Genomic DNA, 23296 nt, shown 5'->3' with positions numbered 1-23296 from the left:
TCTGGTTCATCAAATTAAATTTGCACAAGCATCACCAAATCATGCTCACATTGTGTGCTGTTTGTGATCTGTCTGCAGTTTTCCACTTAGGCTCAAATGACAGAGGGTGGGATCTGATGCTGATGAACTTTGACCTTGGAGTCAAGCTTTAATTTCTTTAGAGCTGGTTCTGGCCTTTTTTTTTGTACTGATTATTCAAAACTGTAGTCACAGGACTCAAGAAATTGCTCCATCACTTTCTTTGGTCCAGTTTTGTACACAATCGTGTCCCCCTTTAAATCAGGGGTGTCAAACTTATTTTTGTCATGGGCTGCATCATGGTCATAGTTTTCTTCAGTGGACTATCAACCCAAATAAATGTATGAATGCCTCATTATATACAGTGTAGACTGCACAACAAAATTGATTTGCAGATTTGAGACAAGTAAATGTTTTAAAAAATGGTAAATCAACTAGCAATATATATTTTTTTAAATGACAATTCTTTTGCTCCACTCTTGGGGTGCTATTTTTTGACCAAGTCTGTCTCAGAAGTCTGTTAAAATAATTTCACTTGTCATGCAGATTTATTTTTCCACTCCATCAAGTTTGAGCAAATAATTTATTAATTTATATAAGATTCAACTGAGATGCATAGATGCCTAGTGGCCAAATAAGATAAATGTTGGTTAAAAAGTAAGTCTACTTTTAGAGCCCAAGTCTTTTGAGCTATTGACACAAGGTCCCACAGAGATGAACTACAAGTCTAAGTTAAGTCATTTTCAAACTAGTCATTTCACCCAACATAAAATTTGTATACAGTTCAGACAACTCATTTTTACTGAGTACCGTATTTTCCGGACTACAAGGCGCACCTAAAAACCTCAAATTTTCTCAAAAGCCGACAGTGCGCCTTATAGTCCGGTGCGCCTTGTATATGGACCAAATTCCTAAATTTAAACTGGCCCGAAGCATTGTGTCATGAAAATCATAAGTGGCCCGCTGAAGACTACGAATCATGAATCAAAAAGACTACGAATCATTATTTTGTGATTATAAAGTAATTTGTTGCGTCTGAAGTTGAAATAAAAAAAGATAAAATGGAGAATGATTTGATTTAGATTAAAAATCTGACATGATGCATTAATGGTGCGCCTTATAGTCCGGTGCGCCTTATATAAGGACAAAGTTTAAAAATGGGCCATTCATTGAAGGTGCGCCTTATAGTCCGGTGCGCCTTATAGTCCGGAAAATGATTTAAAAAAAAATCATCAACTGTTCAAAGTGCAATACTGCAATGTCATGTTTAAAAGTCACATTTATTGTCAATATAAATTGATGCATCCAGAAGACACTGATGTGAGGTCTTGCACATTGGAAGCAGCTCTCTTTTGAACTAAAACAAGGGGGGGGGGGGGGGTTAAGTAATGGCATTGGGAAATGACAAATCTTGCCCCACCTTTATTTCTTCTGCCCAGGGTGTCACATGACCTCTTACATCCTTCACGCCGGCGATTTCGGGAATCACACATCACCACATCGCAATGGACATAGAGCTGCAATGATTCAATTGTTATTCTTTCATATTATGAAGTATTTTTGCATTCTGGTGGACGTGGACAAACTACCTGCTTCATCAAGTTATTCTCGTCTTCCGCAAAAGCAAACACATGGACCTCAAAGCGCTTTACGTGGGATGGATACTCCACTCTGTCATTTTTCTGCACTGGATGGAAGATCACCTGGTTTGGGTCCACTGGATTTGGACAGCTGGAGAAGACAAACAGTAATACAACCCAAGCAAATCTAACAGTTTGAATAGATTCTCATCTCTACCCTTTTATGATCAGATTCCATCTGGGCTGGGATCTTTTGTCCTTGTCAACTGTAGCCCAGCAAGTCTCCAATTCCAGTGACAGTTCCCGGTTGGTTGAGCTCATGAGCTCCACCTCAAAATACAGCGGCTCTTGCAGGTACTTGGAGATGGGGTAGTCGGTGGCGCCATAAAATGAACTGTAGGAATCATCTGTTGGAGAGTTTATAAAGTAGAATCCATTGCTTCTCTTCTGTGTGGATGCTATACAGGACTCAGAAAATTAGAATATTGTGATAAGGTTTTTTATTTTCTGTAATGCAATTAAAAAAAAAAGTCATACATTCTGGATTCCTTACAAATCAACTGAAATATTGCAAGCCTTTTATTCATTTAATTTGTTTTTTTTAATTGAATTACAGAAAATAAAGAACTTTATCGCAATATTCTAATTTTCTGAGACAGTCCTGTAGTCACATTAAATGCCGCTAAAAAAATTATGTTTGTGTATGTTCTTCTGTGTGGTTTTTATCTTGTATTTTTTATCTTTTTATTCTATTTATCTTATTTATCTTATTTTTTATTTTTTTCGGTTGGCACTTATTAAATTTCGTTGTACATGTGACAATGACAAAGATCTATTCTATTCTAAATGTATTCAAGTCATGGTTAGACTCTGCTTGTATTGGAGTCATGTCAAAATGTTCAGGATTGTTTGGCCTTGGCAGAGATATGCTCAATGCTATTTTAGTACATCTTTTGTGCTCACCGTTTATTGACAAGTTCATTGTGACCGCAAGAACATTAATTATAGGCCGGTATAAAGCATGGCAGGAGATATAACTTGCCAAAGTGCGTCATTATGTTCTCTATAAAGAGCCCAAGGATAATCTCATTTGACCAGATTTTTTTTTTTTTACCCATTAAAACCAAGTTGTCACATACCCTCAGCAAGCCTCAATACAACTTGCAGTTGGCCGATTCCGTTTTCAGCATCACGATCAGTCCGGCGAGGTCTGTTGTGGAAGGCCAAGGAGCGATTTGTGTTGACGTCGTAGGAACACGAAACCCTTAAGCTTGGAGGGAGGGGGGGGGAGGAAAATTGCTTTGATTAATGCTTACAAACGAGGTGATCAGCTTTTTATAGCTACAATGACTTATAGAAAATATATCTGGTTTTATTACTTCATGTAATTTTTTTAATAGTCACTTTGGCACGCTATAACATGTCGTGCAAGGTTACAGAGAAGGTCCTAATAAGTCATCTTTATGTGCAAGAGGGTTTAAGTAAAGGACATTCAAATATTGTATAGTATTATTCATCACTGAAAGCTAATTAAAAAAAAAAAGGGGGTGGGCGTTTTGCAACTTACTCATATTCCGGTTCCTCATCGGAGCCAGTCATATTAAGTGTTTCACGTCTGTGCGGTAGGGCGATTTCATTCTCATACAGCATAGAGTTGGAAACAAACTTAAAAAGGAAAATAAGTCAGATTGTTTCATCGTAAGGGGTCAGTCAGGATTACCTTCCGGGTGGTACCGCAGGTGGTGGCAGTGAAGACAAAATAGGCCAAGCGGTCGTCACTGTAGACGGGGCTACAGGTCGGGTCAAGGAGGGTCAGCTCACTGGGGTTCAAGCTTGGGACAGACTCTAGTTTGACGGCAAGAGCTGTCATGGTACCATTGGGTAGACACTCTGGGGGGGAGAAAAAATATATATATATTCTCCATGTCTAGTCTCACGTTTGAGCTTTAAAAAATAAGCTTCAGCATTCAAAACTAACCTACGAGTGTTGAGGGAAAGAGACAAGTCAAAGTGAAGTCGTTGACATTATGGTCAGTTTCTGGATTTATCAACGTGACTTCAAGTCTGCTTCGGAGGTTTGACTCCTCAATAGCCTGCAGTAGGGAGGGAAGTTTTGGAATAACTTAGAACAGGGGTGTCAAACTCATTTTTGTCACAACCCAAATAAATGTATGAGCACTTTATTATATACAATAAAAGCTACAAAACAAACTGACAAATAACTCGTTTTCAAATCAGACGAGTAAAAACTGGTCAAATATTTACAGGGGCCTCGAGTTTGACACCTGTGACTTAGAAGTCCCAAGACTTAAGTTCATACCTCATACACAACATCTGGGGATGCAAACGGCACCACGATACTGAAGTGTGTTCTGTTTCTGGTAAAAGCGTATTCCTGAGCCAGACTCTGGGTCAAAGTGCGTTTTCCCAGACGAGTATGGAAGTTGTGGCCTTCTGTTCCGTATTTCACAAGAACGTAGAAGTTCTTGGAGTCGCAGCCGCCAATAGCTAAAGGTTGGACTACAGTGGAGCTTGGAACTGAAATTAGAATTTTTTTTTTTTTTTTAAAAGGAGTTTTAGACAAGATTGATGTGATTATCCTCAATTATGGATATTGGGAGAAAACATCTACTCACCTACTGTAGCCAATTGAGCTTCCATAGAAGCAGTATGACTAAATACTGTGAACTTGGGCAGGACCACCAGGCCGAAAATCAAGTGTAGAGAGTAGGTTGTAACCCCTGCTTTTGTCTAGTAAGAGAGGTATTACAAATTAATTTTTTCATTTTCCTGGTATAAGAGTGCTTCACTGACCTCCTGTTTGACGACACGGTCCGCAAAAGGAACTTGGAGCAAAATGAACTTTAAGCTGCTGTTCTTTGGGCGGCGCTCCTGCACATTGAATCCTCGTTTAATGAGGTCTGAGACAGACAAGACCCCATTGTTGAAGGTGATGTTGCGGAGAACCACGTCGCCCGCCAAAGGGCCCATTATCAGTTTGAACACCTTGTCCTTTGGAATAGTCTCTGTTGGAAAGAACCTTTCAGTCCATCGTGTGTGTTCCTGCTTTTGATCATTTGACTCACTGTCTTGAACTTTTAAGGGTTGATGCTCTGCTGGAGTCACGATTGGTTGGAGCACTTTGTATCTCGTGTCGTCATTTGTGGTGTCCTCAATCCACAGCAACTCAATCATAGGTTCAATCCCATAAGAAATAAAATACTTATCATTCTGGAAGAGACTCTAGAGAAAAAAATAAAAATAAATTAAACACCAGTTAGCAAAACAATTTGTTTCAAAGCAAAACAATTTGTTTCAAAGCAATTTCATCGTGTCAGACCATAAAGAAGCCACCAGGTGCCCCGATGGGAATTTGGACCATGATGTACATGTTGTCCACAGTCACATTGTACCGGCGGGCCGACAACTCGTCGGCATTCAGCCTCCTTCCGTCCACACCTATGTGGACCTCCAGAAGTCTGATCTGGCTGGAGGAAATGAGCGGGTCGATGCGTGTGGGCAGGAACCAGCTGATCATGTTCTCCGTCAAGTAAACGCTTCCTAGAACAGGGAGGGGGGGGCAGACCATAAACTTGACAGTATCAAATTCCCCATTCAAAATCATAGGCTCATTTAAAGGCCTTTTTTTTTTTTTAATAGTTATGATTAATGGCATTTTTAAGCACACCCAGAAGATTGACATGTCCAAAATGTTTTCAATTACCTTCTCGCTGCGGACAAGCAGCTGCAACATCAAGCTTTCTTTTCAGCCACTTCTTCTCAAAGATGGCGGAGGCTTGCAGCACAGTCATGGGCACTCCTGCAACCTGTTGCAAAAAAAATAAAAAATAAACCAGTTTGAGTTTTTTTTTTAATCTCACTAGCAAATTCCTGGTTTCTAACCCATCTGAAAATGACCTTGTGAGCATCACATGACCAAAACTCACATGTTGTATGTACGTCTCGGGCGCAGACTTGGAACTTCTCAGAATGAGTCTCGTGGCCGTGTTGGCAACCCCGTATCCACCATTGTGGGCCTCCTGCGGAGTCATCTTTTTCTCCTCAGGCGTGAAGAACACCAGTGATGACATTCTAAATCCAGAGTCAATCAGCTTCTGGAAAAAAAGCGTGCGTGTGGGGGCACTTTAATGACTGTTCATAAAGATGTTCATGCAACCGTGGGTTCATCTGACCATCTCAGGAGCAGCAAGGTACGGCAGGGTGTAATCATTTGGAACGGTCCTTTTCACAGAGACCTGGAAATGAGGTAGAAGTGAGGAACCACTTCTGGAGTGACCATTCCTGCCTTACCTCCATATAGTTGCGATCACAAACGATCTCCCTGGAGGCCTCCAAGCTGTAGTTGCAAGTTTCAGTCACCTGGTACACATCATCTTTTGCCACCGTGTTGGAAAAGAGCCTGAGATTTATCGCAGTTGTGTACTCATCCCCCTAGAAGACAAATTCAAATTAGTTAATCATGTAAATGTTAGCTGGAGATTTGCTTTATGTCTACCATGTTTTGAGCAAAACAGTTTAGAAGGGAAGCGTAGATTGAGATGGTTCCTTGCTTGTGTGACATACTGAAGCCACATCGTGTTGCTAAACTTTGCGTAAGCTTAATAGCGGCGTTACCTGAAATGAAAACAAACGATCATAAATTTGACACAAATGGAGGGGGATAAAAAGCAGCACGTCTCAGAACTTACCAACAACGACAGAAACCTCCAGAAATTGTCCAGGAAGTGGTCGAACGTCCACCCGTAGGATATTTCCCAGGCATTTTGTTTTAATAGCTAGGATAAATAATAAATCATAGAAAGAACAGTACAATAGAAAAATAAAATACAATTAACTTACTTGGTGAGGACATCTTCAGGGCATCTGCATTTCTTAGTAAAGAAAGGAGAAAAAGCCACCTGGAAAAGACAAAATGAAGCAAATTGAAGGAATAAAATAAAATAAAATAAAATAAAAAGGGAACGGCTACAAACCAGAGTCCATAGACGGCAGCCATGGCACAAACCAGGGTAACAGACAACCACCGCGTCCCTGTTCCTGCAGCTTATAAAAATGTTTGGGGTGGGACCTCTGAGCTGTTCACACAGAAACAGGAAGAGGCACACAGGTGGATCGCATCGGAGCCTGATGGACCTCAAGGCCTGATTGGATGGTTGAGGCCGACTCCTTAAAACATGACCCAAAAACATTTTTAGAGGTACAGTTCCATTTTTGGATGTCACATCGCGCATGAAGGTCTGACTGACACTTTAAGTGCTTGACACCTCGACATAATATGAATATTAGTGGGTGTCACAGAAGGACACTCGGGCAAGGCTGGGGAGGGCGGCCTTGGCTGGAGTAATTCGTCACAATTGTGAGCTTCACTCGTCGCTGTTAAAATGCACATAAATGTCCTCATTCAGAATTGATGTGCTTTTTTTTTTTAGATAGATAGTAACCTCGCTTCCATTGGCTAGGTACGTCAGGATCTGCATGGTCACTTGTTGCTAAGCAGAAATTGTGGGGCACAATCAAACAATGCTGAAAACTAAATAAAAAAAAAAAAAACTCTCACCTAGCCCATCACTCAATTACATGGGAGAGTGAATTTAAAAAAAAACAATGAAAATAGAATCATCAAATTGGAACAAAATTGTTGCTCTTATCATTTCCAGAAAAGGCAGAACAAATCATTTGGTGACACTTGATGAATGGGCAAGAACTCCAGAGACATGATTATTTTTAAGTAAGCCATTCAAAAAGTTCATTTTCCATAATGTATCCTCCATAAAAAAGAGGTTACATGAACCGTGACATCATCCACACATCAGCAAGCCGCTTCCTCCCTCCCTCCCTCCCTTCCTCCCTCCCTTCCTCCCTCCCTCCCTCCATCCCGGCCCCTCCCTGCACACTGTAAAAGGGAGCAAAGAACCGCCGTGTCCCGCTTCCATCTCTTCTCCGTCTCCCCTTCGTGAAGTCTCCGCTCCTCCTCTCAGGGCACCCAACCTGGAAACCGGACCAGAATGTGACGGCAAAGTTTGATTTGATGGAAAGTGAGCGTTCCGGTCCTGGTAGGTGGTCACCTTGAAAGTTCACCGAATCTGTCATGAGGAAAACACGTTGCTTTGAGAGGAACGTGCATGCAAATTGAGTTTCCCTCGCAGTTGAATGACGTGCAAAAAAAAAAGTGTCTTTTTTTTTATTGGAATATATTTTGAAATCAACTTGTTGCCTCTGGAATGCAAATCCTCGGCCGCTTCTCTCCAAGAAGTGACCTGCTGGCTTCTTCTTCCCTGCTTCAAGCATTTGCCGTGTTTGCGTGTGCAGTATTGATTTCTCTCCTTCAGAGAACTAATGTATTCGACACTAACACAGCACTCCCTTGGTGTCTTCAGGACCATGGGCTATGGGCAAATCCTCCACAAAGGCGGCTACCGTGAGCAGCAGCTTCGTCTCAACGTGGGAGGACTTCGCTTCGAGGTGGACGAAGACACGTTGCGGCAGTTCCCGCACACGCGTCTCGCCCGCCTGCTGCACTGCCAAAGCGAGACGGCCATCCTGGAACTGTGCGATGACTACAGCGCCGCCGACAAGGAGTACTACTTTGACCGAAATCCCAGAGTGTTCCTCTGCGTGCTCAACTTCTACCAGACGGGACGTTTGCACATGATGGAGGATGTGTGTGTGTTTTCCTTCAGTCAGGAGATTGAATACTGGGGCGTGCAGGAGTTCCACCTCGCCGACTGCTGCAGCGACTGGTTCCACGAGAGGAAGGAGTACATCCATCACCGGGACTGGGACGCCAGGAGTGAGGACGGCCGGCAAGCCAGCTTCAGCTCGTCCCTGGCGGAGCTGTCAGCGTTGGATCAGGACCTGGCCAAGTTTGAGGGAACGTGGTGTGCCGAGTTGCGGAGTTACTTGTGGCTCAGGATGGAGGATCCGGGTCACTCCCGAGCGTCCAAGATTATCGCCTTGGCGTCCCTTAGCGTGGTGCTAACGTCCATCATCGCCATGTGCGTCCACAGCATGCCCGAATTTCAACGCGTGGACGACAACGACAAGCCCATCGAGGACCCCGTCCTCGCCATCCTGGAGGTGATCTGCATCGTGTGCTTCTCCACCGAGTTCATCATCCGGCTGATCGTGGCCCCCTCCTGCAGGAAGTTCCTCTGCAACCCCTTGAACATTATTGACATCGCCTCCATCCTTCCCTTCTACGCCACTTTGGCTCTGGAGAAGTCCGACGAGGAGAGCGCAGAAGAAAATGAGGACCTTGAGAACATGGGGAAAGTGGTACAGGTTCTCCGTCTCATGAGGGTCCTCCGAATCCTCAAACTGGCTCGGCACTCCATCGGGCTGCGGGCGTTGGGTGCCACCGTGCGTCACAGCTACAATGAAGTTGGCCTCCTCCTTCTCTTCCTCTCCGTGAGCATCTCCATCTTCTCCGCCCTTATCTACTTTGCCGAGAAGGAGGAAGAAGACACCGGCTTGGGCACCATTCCAGCCGGTTGGTGGTGGGCCACCATCACCTTGACAACGGTGGGCTTTGGGGACACCTGCCCCGTGACCCTGGCGGGGAAGATAGTCGCCACGTTGTGTATCATCTGTGGACTTTTAGTAGTAGCCCTGCCCGTTACCATCATTTTTAATAAGTTCTCCAAGTACTACCAGAGGAACCAAGCCATGGAGAGCCAGTGTATCACCAAACCTGAGAGACAGGACCCTGAACTACCTTACTACAACATCAGGGACTTGTTCACCGAGAAGGTGTATCCGTTCCTCGGGGGCATCACTCTCAGGAACAGTGTAAGCAGCGTCGGGGAGGACACGGACGCCTCCAGCTTGCAGGACATCGACATGTACAATGTTGATAATTGCGAGAACTAAATTGGGGTGGTGTAACTGATTCAAATTGGAAAAAAGAGAGAGAGAGAGAGACTTTATAAAACCAGTTTTATTCTCTTTTATTTTGTATATCTCAGAAAACGGTGCTCTTTTTCTCTTTCTCAGGGGAGGCGGGGCTTAAATGAATTAATGGTGTTTCGATTCATTTGATGAGGTAATATTGATATCAAACATAAGTGTATTTATTTAGGTCAAGCTTGGTCACGCAACAAATTAAACGTGAGTCAATGTACCTACGTATTCCCTGCAACAGTTTCTTTTTTTTTCCTAGCGGGAGAAAAAAAAAAAAGCAGCAGCACTAAAACATACAATCTCTTCCACCCACTAGGGAACAACCTGAACCTTGCTCTAAGGCCTGAAAGCCCATTTTCTGCTTGAGAAAACTGCAATGATGCATGCAGTGGGATCCTAATGTTCAATGTTTTTTTTTTCCTGAGTAATCTCCTATTGATTTGTGCACTCCCGACTCCAGAGTTTGGCCAACGACAAAAAATCTACAGTGCTTTAATCGTGACACTGCACTAATTGCATGAAGAAACTTTCAAATACATTTTTAGGCGGCCATATTTTGTGTTGAAATAAACAAGACACTCCTTGCAAAAACGTGATTGAAAGCGTCCCGCATCATTCAAGGTGATTAATGATTTTCTCAACTCGGGGAGAAAACTTCAAATGAAGTGATGCTACCTGACAGTGGTATTGATTAACTCTCCCTTCATGTTATATTCTGCTTGAATAAACTGTTCTACCAAAACTAGCATCGATAAATCAATAAAAAAGTTAAACACCTAGACCTAAGCGTCATTAAATCCGATGCAGAACAAATGCAAATGACCCGCAAAGGTCAAAGTCGCTGTGTCAGCACAAATGTCAGCGTTGCCTTAATGACCCGTATTTCTGCTCCAACGTCACACCTCCAGCGCTTTATTTTATTAAATGAAACATTGGGCTTCTTCACAATAAGGCTCAAGTGACATGTTATATTTTTATAAACTTCAATCAAGTTTTGATCCTCTTCAGAGGATGGAAAAGGAAAAGCAGTGAGGTGAAAGGTGCGAAGGTACAATTGAGTTTCTGTCAGCTAACTTGTGCTTTATTTCACAACAGGCTGCAGAAAAAAAAAAGAAAAAAAAAATCAATAACTTTTATTTAAGCCTTTTCTTCATGGGGGGGGATCATTGTCAACACTGTATTTGCTGCTGGACTGATTTGCAGCCTCTTGATGTTTCTCAGGCTGCAGTCAAGAAGATATCAGTGTTGTTTTAAGAGAGACTCTCATGACTCATCGACATCCGTCTCATCTTGGGAATTCTCATATGACAAAATGGACTTTTGCCCAACTCATATTTGCATTGGTATCTCATTGTGTTCTTATCGAAACAGAAACCACGACAACATAGACACGAGGAAACGAAAAGACAATAACAGTGAAGCACATAAGAGTGCCACCAGGCAAGTCCAAGCCTTTGTGGATTTATATGCTGCAGGTACTGCACACGTGGGAAACCGAGTATGAAGACCGTGAATTGGACGGGAACCTCATCTATAGATCAGACCAGCACATCCCATTAAATAAGAGTCATCTATTCAGAATGGTCCATATTAGAGAAGACCAATAAATCATGAGTGTATCTTCACCTTGCCTTGGACTCTGGGTGACTTCGCATTTCAATTAGCTTCGATGCTCGTTTTACATTAGCGTCATTTGTCAAACAAACCAGCAGAACCGCAAAATACAAACTGAGTGGTTTCACGTTCCACCAGACAAATTATCAGCAATCAATTCACATTACCGCTTTATCAGATGAACTTGTGCAAAATGGTTCAACAGTACCCCCCCCCCCCCCCCCTTTCTGTTAATCACCGGCCCTGCACACATTACACAAATGAGCATTTGTGTAATGGCTTTACGAGTGACAGAGGAGCTGAGCGATGCTGGACAGGCCCCAAGTGAGCATAAAAAGTTGCTGGGCTGAAAAACGTTTCGTTCATAGCTGATCCTGCTCTTAGCTGCGATGATGGAACACTCGCTATCCATGGAGGCCAGAACAGGAGTTTAATGGAGGCAGTAAAAGAGGGCAGGGGGGGGGGGGGGGGGGGGCGTTGAATCCTGCTAATGAGTACCAAAGATTAGAGCAGGGGTGTCAAAGTTATTTTTGTCGCGGGCCGCATCATAATCCTAGTTTGCTTTAAAGGGCCATTCGAATTGTCAACCCCAAATAATAAGACGAATAAAAAGTGTTCAAATATTTAAAAATGAAATATTGAAATCAAATCAAATATTTAAACATAAAAAAAATGTTTCATTGCTGTCTTCGCGGGCCACTTCAAATGATGTGGCGGGCCGTATCTGGCCCCCGGGCCTTGACTTTGACCCCCGTGGATAGATAAGGCGTAGCGGTTCAATCACAGGAGAAACGTGGTCGTCTACGTGACAACATCCCTCAGAAGCCTTTGGATTGATTTGAATTGATGAATAAATGGCCAATCACCAATTCAAGCCTTCCCCGAAAAATTTAATTCGTTCTGCACAGCTCAGCATGTATGATATCATCAAGCACTCGTGTCCACTCAGCCTTCGGGAACATCAATTAAAGGCTGTAATTAAAAATCAATGACAATATTAGAACTTTATTGAATTCATAAATGTCTTCACTGCAGCCCAATTTGTGTTATGGGTTTTCATCTCACTTTGCAGTTTTACCCTAGTGGCCATTTGTCTTCACTGCGCCTCATCTAAGGAAATTTCAACAATCAATACAGACTGATGGAAATCATCAATCATGAACTTAATGGACGATGATGGTGCAGGCAACTAGTGCTTACAAGAAGCCCTGTAAATAATCCAAACTTTTATAAGGGTTTATTTCGATTCTCTTGAAAGGTTTATGTCGCTATGTCATAATATTGGCGCTATGACGACATCCTAAAAAAAGAAATCACAGTGATAAAAGCGAATAACTGCAGCAAAGTAAGGACACCACTGACAGTCTCCTCCTCCACCTCAAGGTTGCTTCAACCATAACATTGCCAAGTATGAGCTTGACAGAGTGTTGCACTGCCTTTTTTTTTTTTATGGACCTTAAAATGGCCAATGTGAGAACAAGAGCCAAAGACATTACTCAATGACTAATTGGCCACCACTGGTTAAAACAATGACTGTGTTTGGTCATTGAGATGACCTTGTGAATAATTGATCTGGACAATGAGTTAGAATTTGTGAAGATTAGGTTTATTTAAAGGTTGCCATTTAAGCATTCATCCAAAATCACCATGTACCTTCTAATACTTTAAAACGTGCTTTTACCGACAATACACACATAATAAAAAGTCAATTGGACCAATCCTCACTTTATACTCAATTGAACAAATAAAGACAAGGTCAGAATCTAAAAGCAGTTCTAATAGAAGGGATGTGTCATCTCAGCATATTTATGTGAGCCTTGTGTAATAACAAATAAATTGTTGCCAGCAAACTCGACTAACAGCTTTTTGTGTGCTCTCTGGGAGACAATCATTCTCATATAGATTACTTTGCATCAGCGCAAAATGGCACGATTGATGGAAGCGCACAATAACCGAAGACGATTTATGCCACAGTGTCTTCATTTGGGCACAGGCGAGAGTCAAAGAAAATTGTCGTCATTTCTGAAATGGAAGTTTTATCCTAGCAGATGCATATTTAAAAACACAGTTAATTGGTGATTACGTTGAAAGATGGGGTCTTGTAAATTTGGATGGAAACAAGATGCATGAATAAAATCTTTTAATGAGAGTCGATAAAGGAGTAGGGGAAATTAAATAAAAAATGGATTCTTACAGTAACAAGAAAAAAAAAAGGAGCGAAAAAGTGAAAGCATGTGTTATGGTATCTGAAGCACTACATCACCTTCCCATCGGAGAAGAGGGCCGCTGCATGTTGATGATTTTTTGACGGATGGCACTTTCAGGATCCATCCCATCTGATGATGGATCACGGTGAGATCATAAAAAGAGTGTTGGCTCAGGGCTTTGCGAGAAACATCCTCCTGCAAATAGAAACAAGCTGATCGACTTAATGCAAATTAACTGAGGTCAGTGGAGCATGTTGATTTGTCAGTCTCGTACAACTCGGGTTTGAAGTCACAACAGTGCATATGTTGCAAAAAAAAACCATTTTTTTTAAATGAATTTGATTGAAGATTGCTTGAGATCATTATTTTCAATTGTAATTTAGATTTTTTTTTTTTCCTCAATTGCAATTTATCATTGGCATATTTGAATGAAAGCTTGTCAGACTGAAATTGAAAACAACGTCTCCTTTTAAATGTTCCGGTAAATCGAACCGAGAGTGAAATCTTCGAAAACATGTCAGCATCAGTCAGCTCAGCGATGGATGCAATCAAAGAAGGGCTATTTGAACAAGCGTGAAAGAGGAACCGCTGCTGACAGTGGCTAAAACTCAGATGGAAGGGGGCGGGGTGGAGGCTTTAATTCCATTAAGTTAGCCAGCAAATAAGGATGGCGTCTGCTTTTTTTTTTTTTTTTTTAAATGCACAGCATCAACTTGACGGACGGATAAGCAATCAAGCGATAGGTGTCGCTGGTTGAGGGGTCAGCAGGGGGGCATGGAGATGACATTGAGTTTTAGTGCTTTGTCACTGATATGGCCTCCAAAGTCATTACATGGACTGATTGGGGCCTCTCCATCCAGGATACTTGGATGGAAGCAAAGCTGTTTCCAAATTGAACCTCCAGCTACTTCGAACATTCCATCTTTACAAAGTTCGAAACAAATGTGTGGTTATTGAAGACCATAACATTTCCATCCAGCCATTTTCTATACCGCTTATGCTCATTATGGTCGCGGGTGAGCTGCAGCCCCAACCACAATATATCCCAATGGAGATTCTCTTCGGTTGTATTCATATTCATAAAGGCAATATTTTCAACCTGATAGCTAAAGATGACTTACTCACAAGAATGTCACCGTCCAGCAGGCTCACATCCTGAAAACAATCACGTGCTGAGCATTTAAACATAAATAATCCTACCTTTGACATTTATTATTCTTACCTCGACCCTGACATGGGAGGACCTCCAATCAGTCTTGCATCAACCTCACTCTGGGCTGACGTTTCATCCGTGCATGTGACCTTCTGTACTCTCCTCCATAACCTGCAAACATTGCGGCAGTGAACTCAACTCATTTCACAACATGCAGTAATTTGGTACATTGTAAACAAAAAGGGGCTCCAAACGGATTAAATTCAAATTTGCATGCACCAATGCATGACGGGAGTTAGTCAGCACTCAAATGAGTGACTTTCTAAATGTAATATATTATAAATTTAAAGACTGTCATCATGGAAGGATAGAGAGCGCCCCCATGTGGACAATTTTGCTGGATGGCAGTCGCCGAAGAATAAAATTCTCTGCTGCTATCTGGTGACCAGAATGTGAAATACTACCACGTTTTTTTGTTCTCAACATTTTTTTTAATTATAATTCACAAGGTATATTGCATCTGACAGAATACATTTTTTTTCCACTACCAAAATCGTTAAAAAACGCATAAATATGGAAAAAAAACTTTATATATACTTTTTTTTTTTTACATATAACTTTTAAAGGTTATTTATTAAAAAAAACAACCAAACTTAAAATAGAATCAGCAACATTCAATGCAGCATTTTAACATGCAGTAAACTGTTTTGAAAACAAGCCATGGGCTCATTTGAATTAAAAGGAACTATAAACATTGGTTTTGTTCTGTGTATATTACAGATTAGCAGATCAATACAAACCAACCCAGGAAAAATCCCTATCCTATAAACGCCTGGTGTTTGATCGCCCCCCCCCCAAATAAAAAGTTAATTAAATAAAGAATATACAGTACTGTAAAAAGGCATCATTGGCAAAAGCGTACTGCAGAAGTGCATTTAGACAAAAATAGTCATTTATATTATTTAAAATGATACAAATATGTGAAAATATGGAGTGCCGGCCTGGTTGATGTTTACAAACCGTCTTTTATCAACCAGGATGGGAGTGCAAGAGTTCCACAGGAAGACTTGTGCTTATTCTGCTCTTGTTGATCTTCTCGTCCGTCGTCCCTTCCAATCCAAAATTTCAATTTGGTCTCAGCGCCAGTCCTTGTCGTTGTTGTCCTCGTCCCCCTCCGATGAATCCTCCTGTGAGCTCGGTTCCTCCTGGCTCTCCATTCCGTTCCCGCCTCGGTGAGATGCCGCCGCCGCTACGGCTAGCAAAGCCTCCTTGCGAGCTTGGGCGGCGGCCGCTGCCGCTTGCTCCTCCGCCGCCCTTTGGCGCAAAGCTGCAGCTTTTTTCTCTTGCTCGGCATGGCTCTTCATGTGGGCGCTGCGACTCTTCACTTTGTTGAACACCCTGATGCAACAGTTGGAGTACACTTAAAAACACAAGTGCTTTATTTTTTCAATCATCCAGCCGTACAAGGTCGTACCTGCCACACTTCTTGCATGGAAATACTGCGTCAGGATCTTGCGTGGGCTTTACTGGCACCTTGGCCTTCTTTGCTGCGGAGTCACTCCGAGGCTTGTGTGGAGCTGATGTGTAGGCAGCATCCTTGACGATGTTCTCTGGCTCTTTGACCAGCAGCGTGCTACCCGCCTTGGAGAACAAGTCGGTTTGTTATTTCTTGCAGAGAAGACTGCACACAGTTGCTTCACGCTTTACATTAATTAATGACATTACCGTCTTTTCCGGACTATAAGGCGCACCGGACTATAAGGCGCACCTTCAATGAATGGCCCATTTTAAAACTTGGTCCTTATATAAAGGCGCACCGGACTATAAGGCGCACCATTAATGCATCATGTCAGATTTTTAATCCAAATCATTCTCCATTTTATCTCTTTTAGTTCAACTTCAGACGCAACAAATGACTTTATAATCACAAAATAATGATCCATAGTCTTTATGATTCATAGTCTTCAGCGGGCCACTTATGATTGATTTCATGACACAATGCTTCAGGCCAGTTTAAATTTAGGAATTTGGTCCATATATAAGGCGCACTGTCGGCTTTTGAGAAAAGTTTAGGTTTTTAGGTGCGCCTTATAATCCGGAAAATACGGTAATTAATTAAAGACACATTCACGCGATGGATCAAGCACTCACATAGTCGTGTGTTTGTAGTGAGCGAGCCACCATCACTCGCTGATTGCTCTCCTGCTCATGAGAAAGCTCCGTCTTGTCGTCCATTTGTAGGTGGCTCGGTTTCGACTGCTGAGGAATCATCAAGTAGTGGAAAAACATTTTTCAAAGTCTCATTTCGGGCCGTATGAAGAAAGATGCAGCAAAGTTTTGCCCAAATATTCCTGACTAGGCTTGCAATGGGGAGGGGAATTCCATGTGAAGCTAAGACGGAAGAATTTCTGGAATATTTTCCAAATTAGAAATTGACCATGGGAATTATGCAATCTTGTGGGATGTAATGGAAGGGGGGGGGGGGGGGGGTTCAGGTCAATTGAATGAAAAGGCACATAAGATTTGACGTAAAATAGAAAGCTTTCTCTCCACATGCAAGGACATTACAGTTATCAACATTATAGATGGTGCCGATTTTCTTCCTTCCCGATATCGTCATGTTGCATTGCCTAGCAACAAATTACCATGTGACATTATTTTGTTTGGATCAACATGCATTTTTTTTTGTTTGCTTGCAAAACTGATTGCATTGACAAATTGTGGCCCGTTGGAGTGTCTACATTTGATGAATGACATGTGAAATCCAAAACGAAGCAACCTCTACCTTAATGTCCACTACAGCCTCCGTGTATTTCTCCGTCGGCGAGTTCGAAGGGCCGTAGGTTAAAATCCCATTGCGTGCAATCTTCACCTGCTTTTTGTACGAGTAGTAAAACTCAACGCACTGAGCCACCGTCTTGGTTTGCACCTGAAATGGAAAACCATGACAACTCTCTGTAACCATTCTAAAACGGCATCTTGCGTGAGCAGAAGTGAAGAGGCGTACCAGTTTCTGCACCAAGATAAAGTCCTTGCAGTAGGCAGACATCCCTTTGTTGAAGTAATGCTTTTCTTCCGCACTCCAGTGATCGGAACCTGCAAGGAAATCGCAAAAGGAAGTTATCGTCAACATGTAAAAGGAGTAACTTGTGTTTAGCGGTGATACAAAAGATGAGGGCCTGGCTTGCTACTTCCAACATTGGATTCCACCCTTATATGGGCGGTCATGGGCGTGGCTTAAATGTTGAAGTGAAACTAAAAAGTTTGAAATCAGTTGCAACGCCTGAAGACATTGGCTGACATGAGTAGCGTTACTTCATGAGGCCTAACCTTAATTCTTTCGCATAATTACAAAGTATTGGATCACTGTCTGCTTCTATGGACACAACTAACCTGAGTAGTGATAATCGGCCAGGTGATGACCTTTATGGAAGATTGGTTCCTGATGCAGTAAACGTCTGAGGGTCTCCTAAAAATACATATCAATGCAGAAAAATATTTTTATAGCATAATGCAGCCCCACTAATTCATCCTGCAGTTGTTTCCAAGATATGGAATGAAAATAATGCAATCGTAACGGTTCACATTCTTATCTTCCTACATTTTTTGAATTTTTTTCCCCCCACGTATTCATGGATAACCATTTTTGTTCTGTTCTAATATTTGTACATACAATTGATAAATCATGTACTGACCATGCAATCTCCTCCACTTTCATGTAAACAATGCAGAGCCAACTCCTGGTTGGTTCCTCCTCCGCTGAGCACACTGGAACACGCCATGTTCATCAGATTCTCCACTAAAAAAAAAATGAGGAGGAGGGGGAGGAGGATTGGTGAGTGGGCAGATGGAAAACCAGCACAAGTAAAATCAATGTTCGAGGAGAGCGACGAACCACTATCGGGTTCTGTGTGTTTAAGATGGCCGTCGTGCAAAGGAAGCCAAACCAAGTCCGCCTTGCGCGGGTCCAATTGAGCCAAAGGCTGGTGTCGCAACTCGGGAATTTCCGCTTGGTGCTGCTGTCCGATGTTGATGCGCCTGCACACAAACGGAAGCAGCGTGTGTCAGATGGTGGCCACCTCAAGGTTTTACTTGTAAAAATCCAGCTTACGGCTCGAGGCTAACAGGCGTGGCGTCTGTGATCAAGGGCAGAACGGGCGGTGTGATGTCTGAACTTGCTGGAAAAAAAAACATAAATAGAAATTAAACAGGCCATGCTGACTACAAAGCTCCAACATTTATTTGACCTCAGGTTTATTCTGCAAGTAGGACTTACTGGAGCGCAGGAGGCTTCTGCTGACCGTCTTGGGTGTCGCGGGCGGCGGGAGGATTTGGTTGCTCACGGCAAAGTTGGTGAGGAACGTGGAGAAGTAGAGTCCTGAGCCTTCTCGCACGGGAGATAGGATGGGCGGGGGGGTGTAGGGGGGCAAGGCGAGAGGGTTGTCCGGCAAGCGGATGGGAGAGCGCAGGTTGCTTTGGTAAGCGCTGATACTGGAGTAGACGGACGCTGGGATCAACGTGGAAGGTCTGGGCGGAGGAATGATGAGAGGCTCCGGTCGGGGTCTTCGCTTTTGTTTGTTTTTCCCCTCCTCGTCCAGTCTGGGATCATTCTCTCCATCCTAAATCGAGGAAGGAGAAAAGCCAACTTCAGGATCTGCTCTCAAAATGAATTCCAAATGTGCAAAAGCTAAAGCTAATCTTAAATCCTCCATGAAGGAACCTGCTCAAAGTTGTCTGTCACCGAGTTTCGGAGAGATCTGCGACAAGCCACGATGACGGACGGTTTGCAGTCAGACGTGGCGGAGGGTCGCTCAGGCTGGCCCGCTCGTCCGTGTGCCGACGAGCCCTGACCCGGCGGAAGAATCCTGTGCACCGGCACCGACACGGGCATGATTAAAGGGACCATGTTGGCGTGTTTGCCTCGAGGACCGTCTCCCTGTTGTGGAACAAATTATGCAAATGATTCGTAATCCAACAAGAAGTCCCTCTATTGTACATTTTATTTACATGATAAATAAATAAACCGTGACTGGCAAAACGAGCAAACATTTTTGGTGCGCTCTTGGCAACAAGGGCGTGCAACTGTTCAGCTCGACCCCTCCCTCGGACTTCTCGATGACTGAGCGAGAGCCCGAGGAATGTGGAGGTGTGCAGACACGCAGCTGCCGCTGCACACACTCGTGCGCGGCGGCACAATGACTTGCACTCTCGCGAACCGTACGGCTGCACCCAGTCGACGTCGAGTGCAATTGTGGCGAGTTGGGGAAGGTGCAAGTGAGAAAACACAAGCGGCAATGTCAACACACATTGTTCGCTTACAACACAACACGTTGAAGTGGACCCCTTGCACCATCTAATGAGACCCAATCCAAAATGTCTCTTTACAAAGACTTCAAATAGAGTCCATTTGTTTTCCTCATTAAGCTCAATATAGTCATAATAGTGCAGCAAACTATTTCGGAGCGTAATTAGCTACCATTCAAGAAACAATCGTGCAACTGATGTTATATACCCAATGTTGTGGTCAGTTTGTGTACATTCCGAGCACTATTATAGTTGTTTAGCGAGCTGAGAGGAATCTTTTGCAAAGGCGGCAAAAGTCAAGCGTCAACAAAAGCCAAGAGAGTGATGTTGAAAGAGTTGGAGGAAGTTCGACAGTGAAATAGGGAGTTCTTCCTCTTTAAAAAAAAAAACCGGCACCTTGCCTTTTGTTGCACTAACTGCACGTCGAGCAAACTTGTTCATAAACGTGTAAGAATGGGTTTTGAACCCGTCACGTGGAACTCAATTTGAGAGCCTTCAGTTAAGCATAAAGATGAATAAACTATGAATAAACAGAGCTGATGTATGGAAGGATTTTTTTTTTTAACCTCAGTTTTGCAAGCAGACAGCGCTTCAGGCATGGAGGGCATCTCAGACGCCTTCTGGGCCAGAGTCTCCAAGTTGATCTCCTTGGACGCCCTCCTTTTCCTCCGGGTGCTCTGGATGACTCCCCCCGTGTTGGCCGAGGCGTCCCCTGTTCGTGCGACAGCTACTCCGTTCTGGGAGGTTTCCTTAGGCGCTTGAGGCCACATGTTGACCGAAGGCGGCGCCAATGGGGATTGCCCGTCTCTGGAAAGGCGGCGTGAGCGTCTCAGGGTGGCCGGCGTTGCCTCTGAGGGTTCCGGCTCAGGTTGGAGTTCCTTTTGAGGCTCCGCTATGGGCGCCGCTTGTTTTTTGGGCGCGGTGTCGGGCGGACGGGGTTCCGGAGGCGGATAGGTGACGAAATCGGGAGGTTGTGTGTCTGGCTGGGGGATGTTTTGTGCTTGCTGCTGCTGCTGCTGCTGCATTTTGTGCATTTGTTGCTGTCGCTCGTGCAGTTGTTGTTGCTGCTGCTGCTGTTGTTGTCGTTGGTGGTACTGTTGCTGCATCTGCTGCATTTGTTGCTGTTGCATTTGCTGCTGCTGATGAAGTTGCAGTTGGAGTTGATGCTGTTTCTGCAATTGCTGCTGCTGCTGTTGTTGTAACTGCTGCTGCTGCTGTTGTTGTTGTTGCTGCTGTAAGTGATGAAGCAGCTGTTGCTGTTGCATTTTAGGCTGCTCGCCGTAAGGCAAACCCTGCAGTCCCTTGCCGCCTTGGAAAACCGAGTAGTATCCCTGCGGGAACTGCTGCTTGTTGAACGTCGTCTGGAAGGGCTGCAGCATGGAGCCCTGCGCGTTGTGAGCCGGCACGTGGGCCCCACCCTGCAGCTCCACACCTTTCTGCTGATATGCTTGCAGCTGGGCCTGCTGCATGGCATGCTGCTCCCACTCCAGCCCCCGGCTCTGAGCCGGAGCCCGGGTGGCATCTCTGTAAACCTGCTGATTGTCGCTGCCCATCTGAAGAGGGTCATGGACGACCTTGTGGAACGCCATCTGCCCCCGGGCGTTCACGCTGCCCATATAAGGCCCAAAGTTCTGACTCCACCCTGGCCCAGGAGCTTCCTGAGGCCAGCCGGGAGCTTGTAAGGAGTCCTGGTGCACCCACTTTACCGGGGCGGCCTGCTGATAGGATGGCAGCACCGGAGGTCCTTTATCTGGGTTGTACACACCAGAGCTGCCGGCAGAGTCACTCTGGATCGACTCCAAAGACGGAGGACCCAGTCCGTAGTAAGCCTCCCCCGAATGCTGCAAGGGCTCTTTCATGGTCGCCACTGCCGGATGCTTGCTGCTCTTGTCGGTACTCATTTGAGGAGGAAGACTCATGTCGAGAAGATCTTGGTGTCCAGGTCTCGTAGTGTGCTTTTACTTCCTGCGCTTGCCTTTTGGTTACAGCTGGCATGTGGAAGGAAATATGAATCCGATAGGAAACGTATTATCTCGGTTCAAGTTTCAAGCCTGTTCTTCACATCCTCTTTAGGCTGCAGCACCTTTAAAAACAGGAGACTTTATTTACCTCTGGACGAAAACATAAAGTAAATAGGAAAATGGAGGCCCAGGCATAAAGGTCAAAGAGCAAGCACGCTTAAAAGTCAACAACCAAAACATTAAGTCATGTTTATGTCGGGCTAAAATGAACATTTTGATTCAGTCAGCAGAAACAAGGACCTCGGAGAGCATAGCTGCTATTTGGCCGAACTAGAAATACAGGAAATGAAGAGGATCGTGCAATCGAGCTTACAGCCGCTGGTGGCTGTTTTCAAAAAAAAAAAAAAAAAAAATGCAATAAGGAAGCACTGGAAGCACTGGGGCGATTATGCAACACAAGCCACCATGTAAAATGCAATACCTTATGAATGACACAGTTGGTTTTCCATTGGCGGCCCGGAAGAATCCATTTGGTGGCGATCAAAGTCATGCAGATCCATGAAGGGATTGTGCGCCACACATGTCATAACTCTCTCTCGCTCTCTCTCTCTCTCTCTTAACTTTCACCCCGAGTTTCCAAGCCCGCAAACATGGCGAAAGGGGAGTTGACACGGGTGAAATAATCGAAACCGACGTGCTGCAAAGGGCTATTCACGCCGCAGTTACAATGTTCCACATTGTATTCGCGAAATAGCGCTTTTCCTGGAAAACGCTTCTGCAACTTTTCTTCTCCGCTTGACCGACTTTTAGTCTCGCGCCGCGACAGCGTGTAGAAACGCTGCGATTTCCGTACATCGGAACGTCGCGCAATAAAAGTGCGCTGTTGATCCGAAGTCGCGCAACAGTACGCACAAAACGTTACAGTTGCAAAAGTGTGCAAACGGACAGAAAGTGGTGCACCAAAAAAAAAAAAAATGGAACGAACGCAGCACAGCGCCTCACCCACTAACAGATCAGAGCTTATCCTGTTTTCCAACCTGCTGCCTGAGCCCCGCCCACCACTACATTTGTGTATGCTCGTTTTGTTGACCCGCTCAGCTCGAAGCCGCGTCAATATTTGGGTCAACTGCAAGCAGAATACTAAAAATACAGTAATTGATTAATCAATCAATAAAATAAATATTACATACAAATGTTTTCATACTCATTTATATTTTTATTTTATAAGTAAAAAGTGATTTAATTATAATCAAATTAAAGGGGACGTCATAAATATTGCTATTTAAAGAATATTCTGTATAAATCAAGTGAGCAGTTGTAAAAATGTCTAATTTCTATTGATTGGTCGGAAAATGACTTATTTCCAACAAAAAAAATACATCTTTAGATTGATCTCATTTATCAATGACAGCTACAAATAAAATCAGAAAAATTCAACAATCTCCCATGAGATGACATAAATTACAAACACAGGCCAAGCTTTCACACTGAGTAAATTTGTCTTTATACTGAGACGAGATAATTATTTCAGTTTATACA

At 43.7% G+C, this 23296-nt stretch overlaps 3 protein-coding genes across 5 annotated transcripts; 1 reads left to right on the top strand and 2 right to left on the bottom strand.

The window, feature by feature from the left end:
• Positions 1-687: 687 nt before the first annotated feature.
• Positions 688-6615, bottom strand: LOC119118378. Its single transcript, XM_037245358.1, has 21 exons — positions 6593-6615; positions 6459-6517; positions 6308-6394; positions 6115-6233; positions 5910-6050; positions 5792-5854; positions 5546-5713; positions 5323-5425; positions 4939-5159; positions 4685-4841; positions 4413-4624; positions 4235-4349; positions 3919-4118; positions 3577-3691; positions 3319-3488; positions 3166-3263; positions 2738-2868; positions 1816-2005; positions 1608-1749; positions 1434-1535; positions 688-708 (listed from the first exon to the last, which is right to left on the bottom strand). The coding sequence occupies exons 1-21, from the start codon at positions 6613-6615 to the stop codon at positions 688-690; spliced, it is 2637 nt and encodes an 878-aa protein (XP_037101253.1).
• A 921-nt stretch (positions 6616-7536) lies between these two features.
• LOC119118410 (potassium voltage-gated channel subfamily S member 3-like) lies at positions 7537-9488 on the top strand. Its single transcript, XM_037245432.1, has 2 exons — positions 7537-7672; positions 7997-9488. Exon 2 carries the CDS (start codon positions 8001-8003, stop codon positions 9486-9488), a length of 1488 nt encoding a protein of 495 aa, XP_037101327.1. The 5' UTR covers positions 7537-7672; positions 7997-8000.
• Positions 9489-15277: 5789 nt separating this feature from the next.
• On the bottom strand, positions 15278-22806 carry mideasa (mitotic deacetylase associated SANT domain protein a). Of its 3 annotated transcripts, none has more exons than XM_037245417.1 (13): positions 22239-22806; positions 20363-21879; positions 19213-19428; positions 18769-19111; positions 18604-18670; positions 18388-18530; positions 18188-18291; positions 17886-17961; positions 17500-17588; positions 17278-17421; positions 16644-16748; positions 15967-16133; positions 15278-15890 (listed from the first exon to the last, which is right to left on the bottom strand). In XM_037245417.1, exons 2-13 carry the CDS (start codon positions 21713-21715, stop codon positions 15629-15631), a joined length of 3069 nt encoding a protein of 1022 aa, XP_037101312.1. In that variant the 5' UTR covers positions 21716-21879; positions 22239-22806; the 3' UTR covers positions 15278-15628. The 3 variants fall into 3 exon arrangements, with proteins under 3 accessions (XP_037101312.1, XP_037101310.1, XP_037101313.1); XM_037245415.1 differs by having other exon boundaries at positions 16644-16751; positions 22239-22805; XM_037245418.1 differs by having other exon boundaries at positions 16644-16751; positions 19234-19428; positions 22239-22805.
• Positions 22807-23296: the final 490 nt, after the last annotated feature.

The sequence above is a fragment of the Syngnathus acus genome, chromosome 24, assembly GCF_901709675.1.
Source record: "Syngnathus acus chromosome 24, fSynAcu1.2, whole genome shotgun sequence".
Classification (NCBI taxonomy): Eukaryota; Metazoa; Chordata; class Actinopteri; order Syngnathiformes; family Syngnathidae; genus Syngnathus; species Syngnathus acus.
This window is presented reverse-complemented; position numbering and strand designations above follow the sequence as displayed.

Bases quoted from the DNA above. Each gene is read 5' to 3' on its own strand.
- mideasa (XM_037245415.1), bottom strand. From the start codon at position 21,715: ATGAGTCTTCCTCCTCAAATGAGTACCGACAAGAGCAGCAAGCATCCG. The intron at 19,429-20,362 runs GTTAAAAAAAAA...GTTCCACAACAG, and splicing joins TGTCTGCTTGCAAAACTGAG to GGAGACGGTCCTCGAGGCAA. The intron at 15,891-15,966 runs GTACGACCTTGT...CTGTTGCATCAG, and splicing joins CCATGCAAGAAGTGTGGCAG to GGTGTTCAACAAAGTGAAGA.
- LOC119118410 (XM_037245432.1), top strand. From the start codon at position 8,001: ATGGGCTATGGGCAAATCCTCCACAAAGGCGGCTACCGTGAGCAGCAG.
- LOC119118378 (XM_037245358.1), bottom strand. From the start codon at position 6,615: ATGGCTGCCGTCTATGGACTCTG. The intron at 5,426-5,545 runs GTGAGTTTTGGT...TTTTTGCAACAG, and splicing joins CCGAGACGTACATACAACAT to GTTGCAGGAGTGCCCATGAC. The intron at 3,264-3,318 runs GTAATCCTGACT...TTCCTTTTTAAG, and splicing joins CCTGCGGTACCACCCGGAAG to TTTGTTTCCAACTCTATGCT.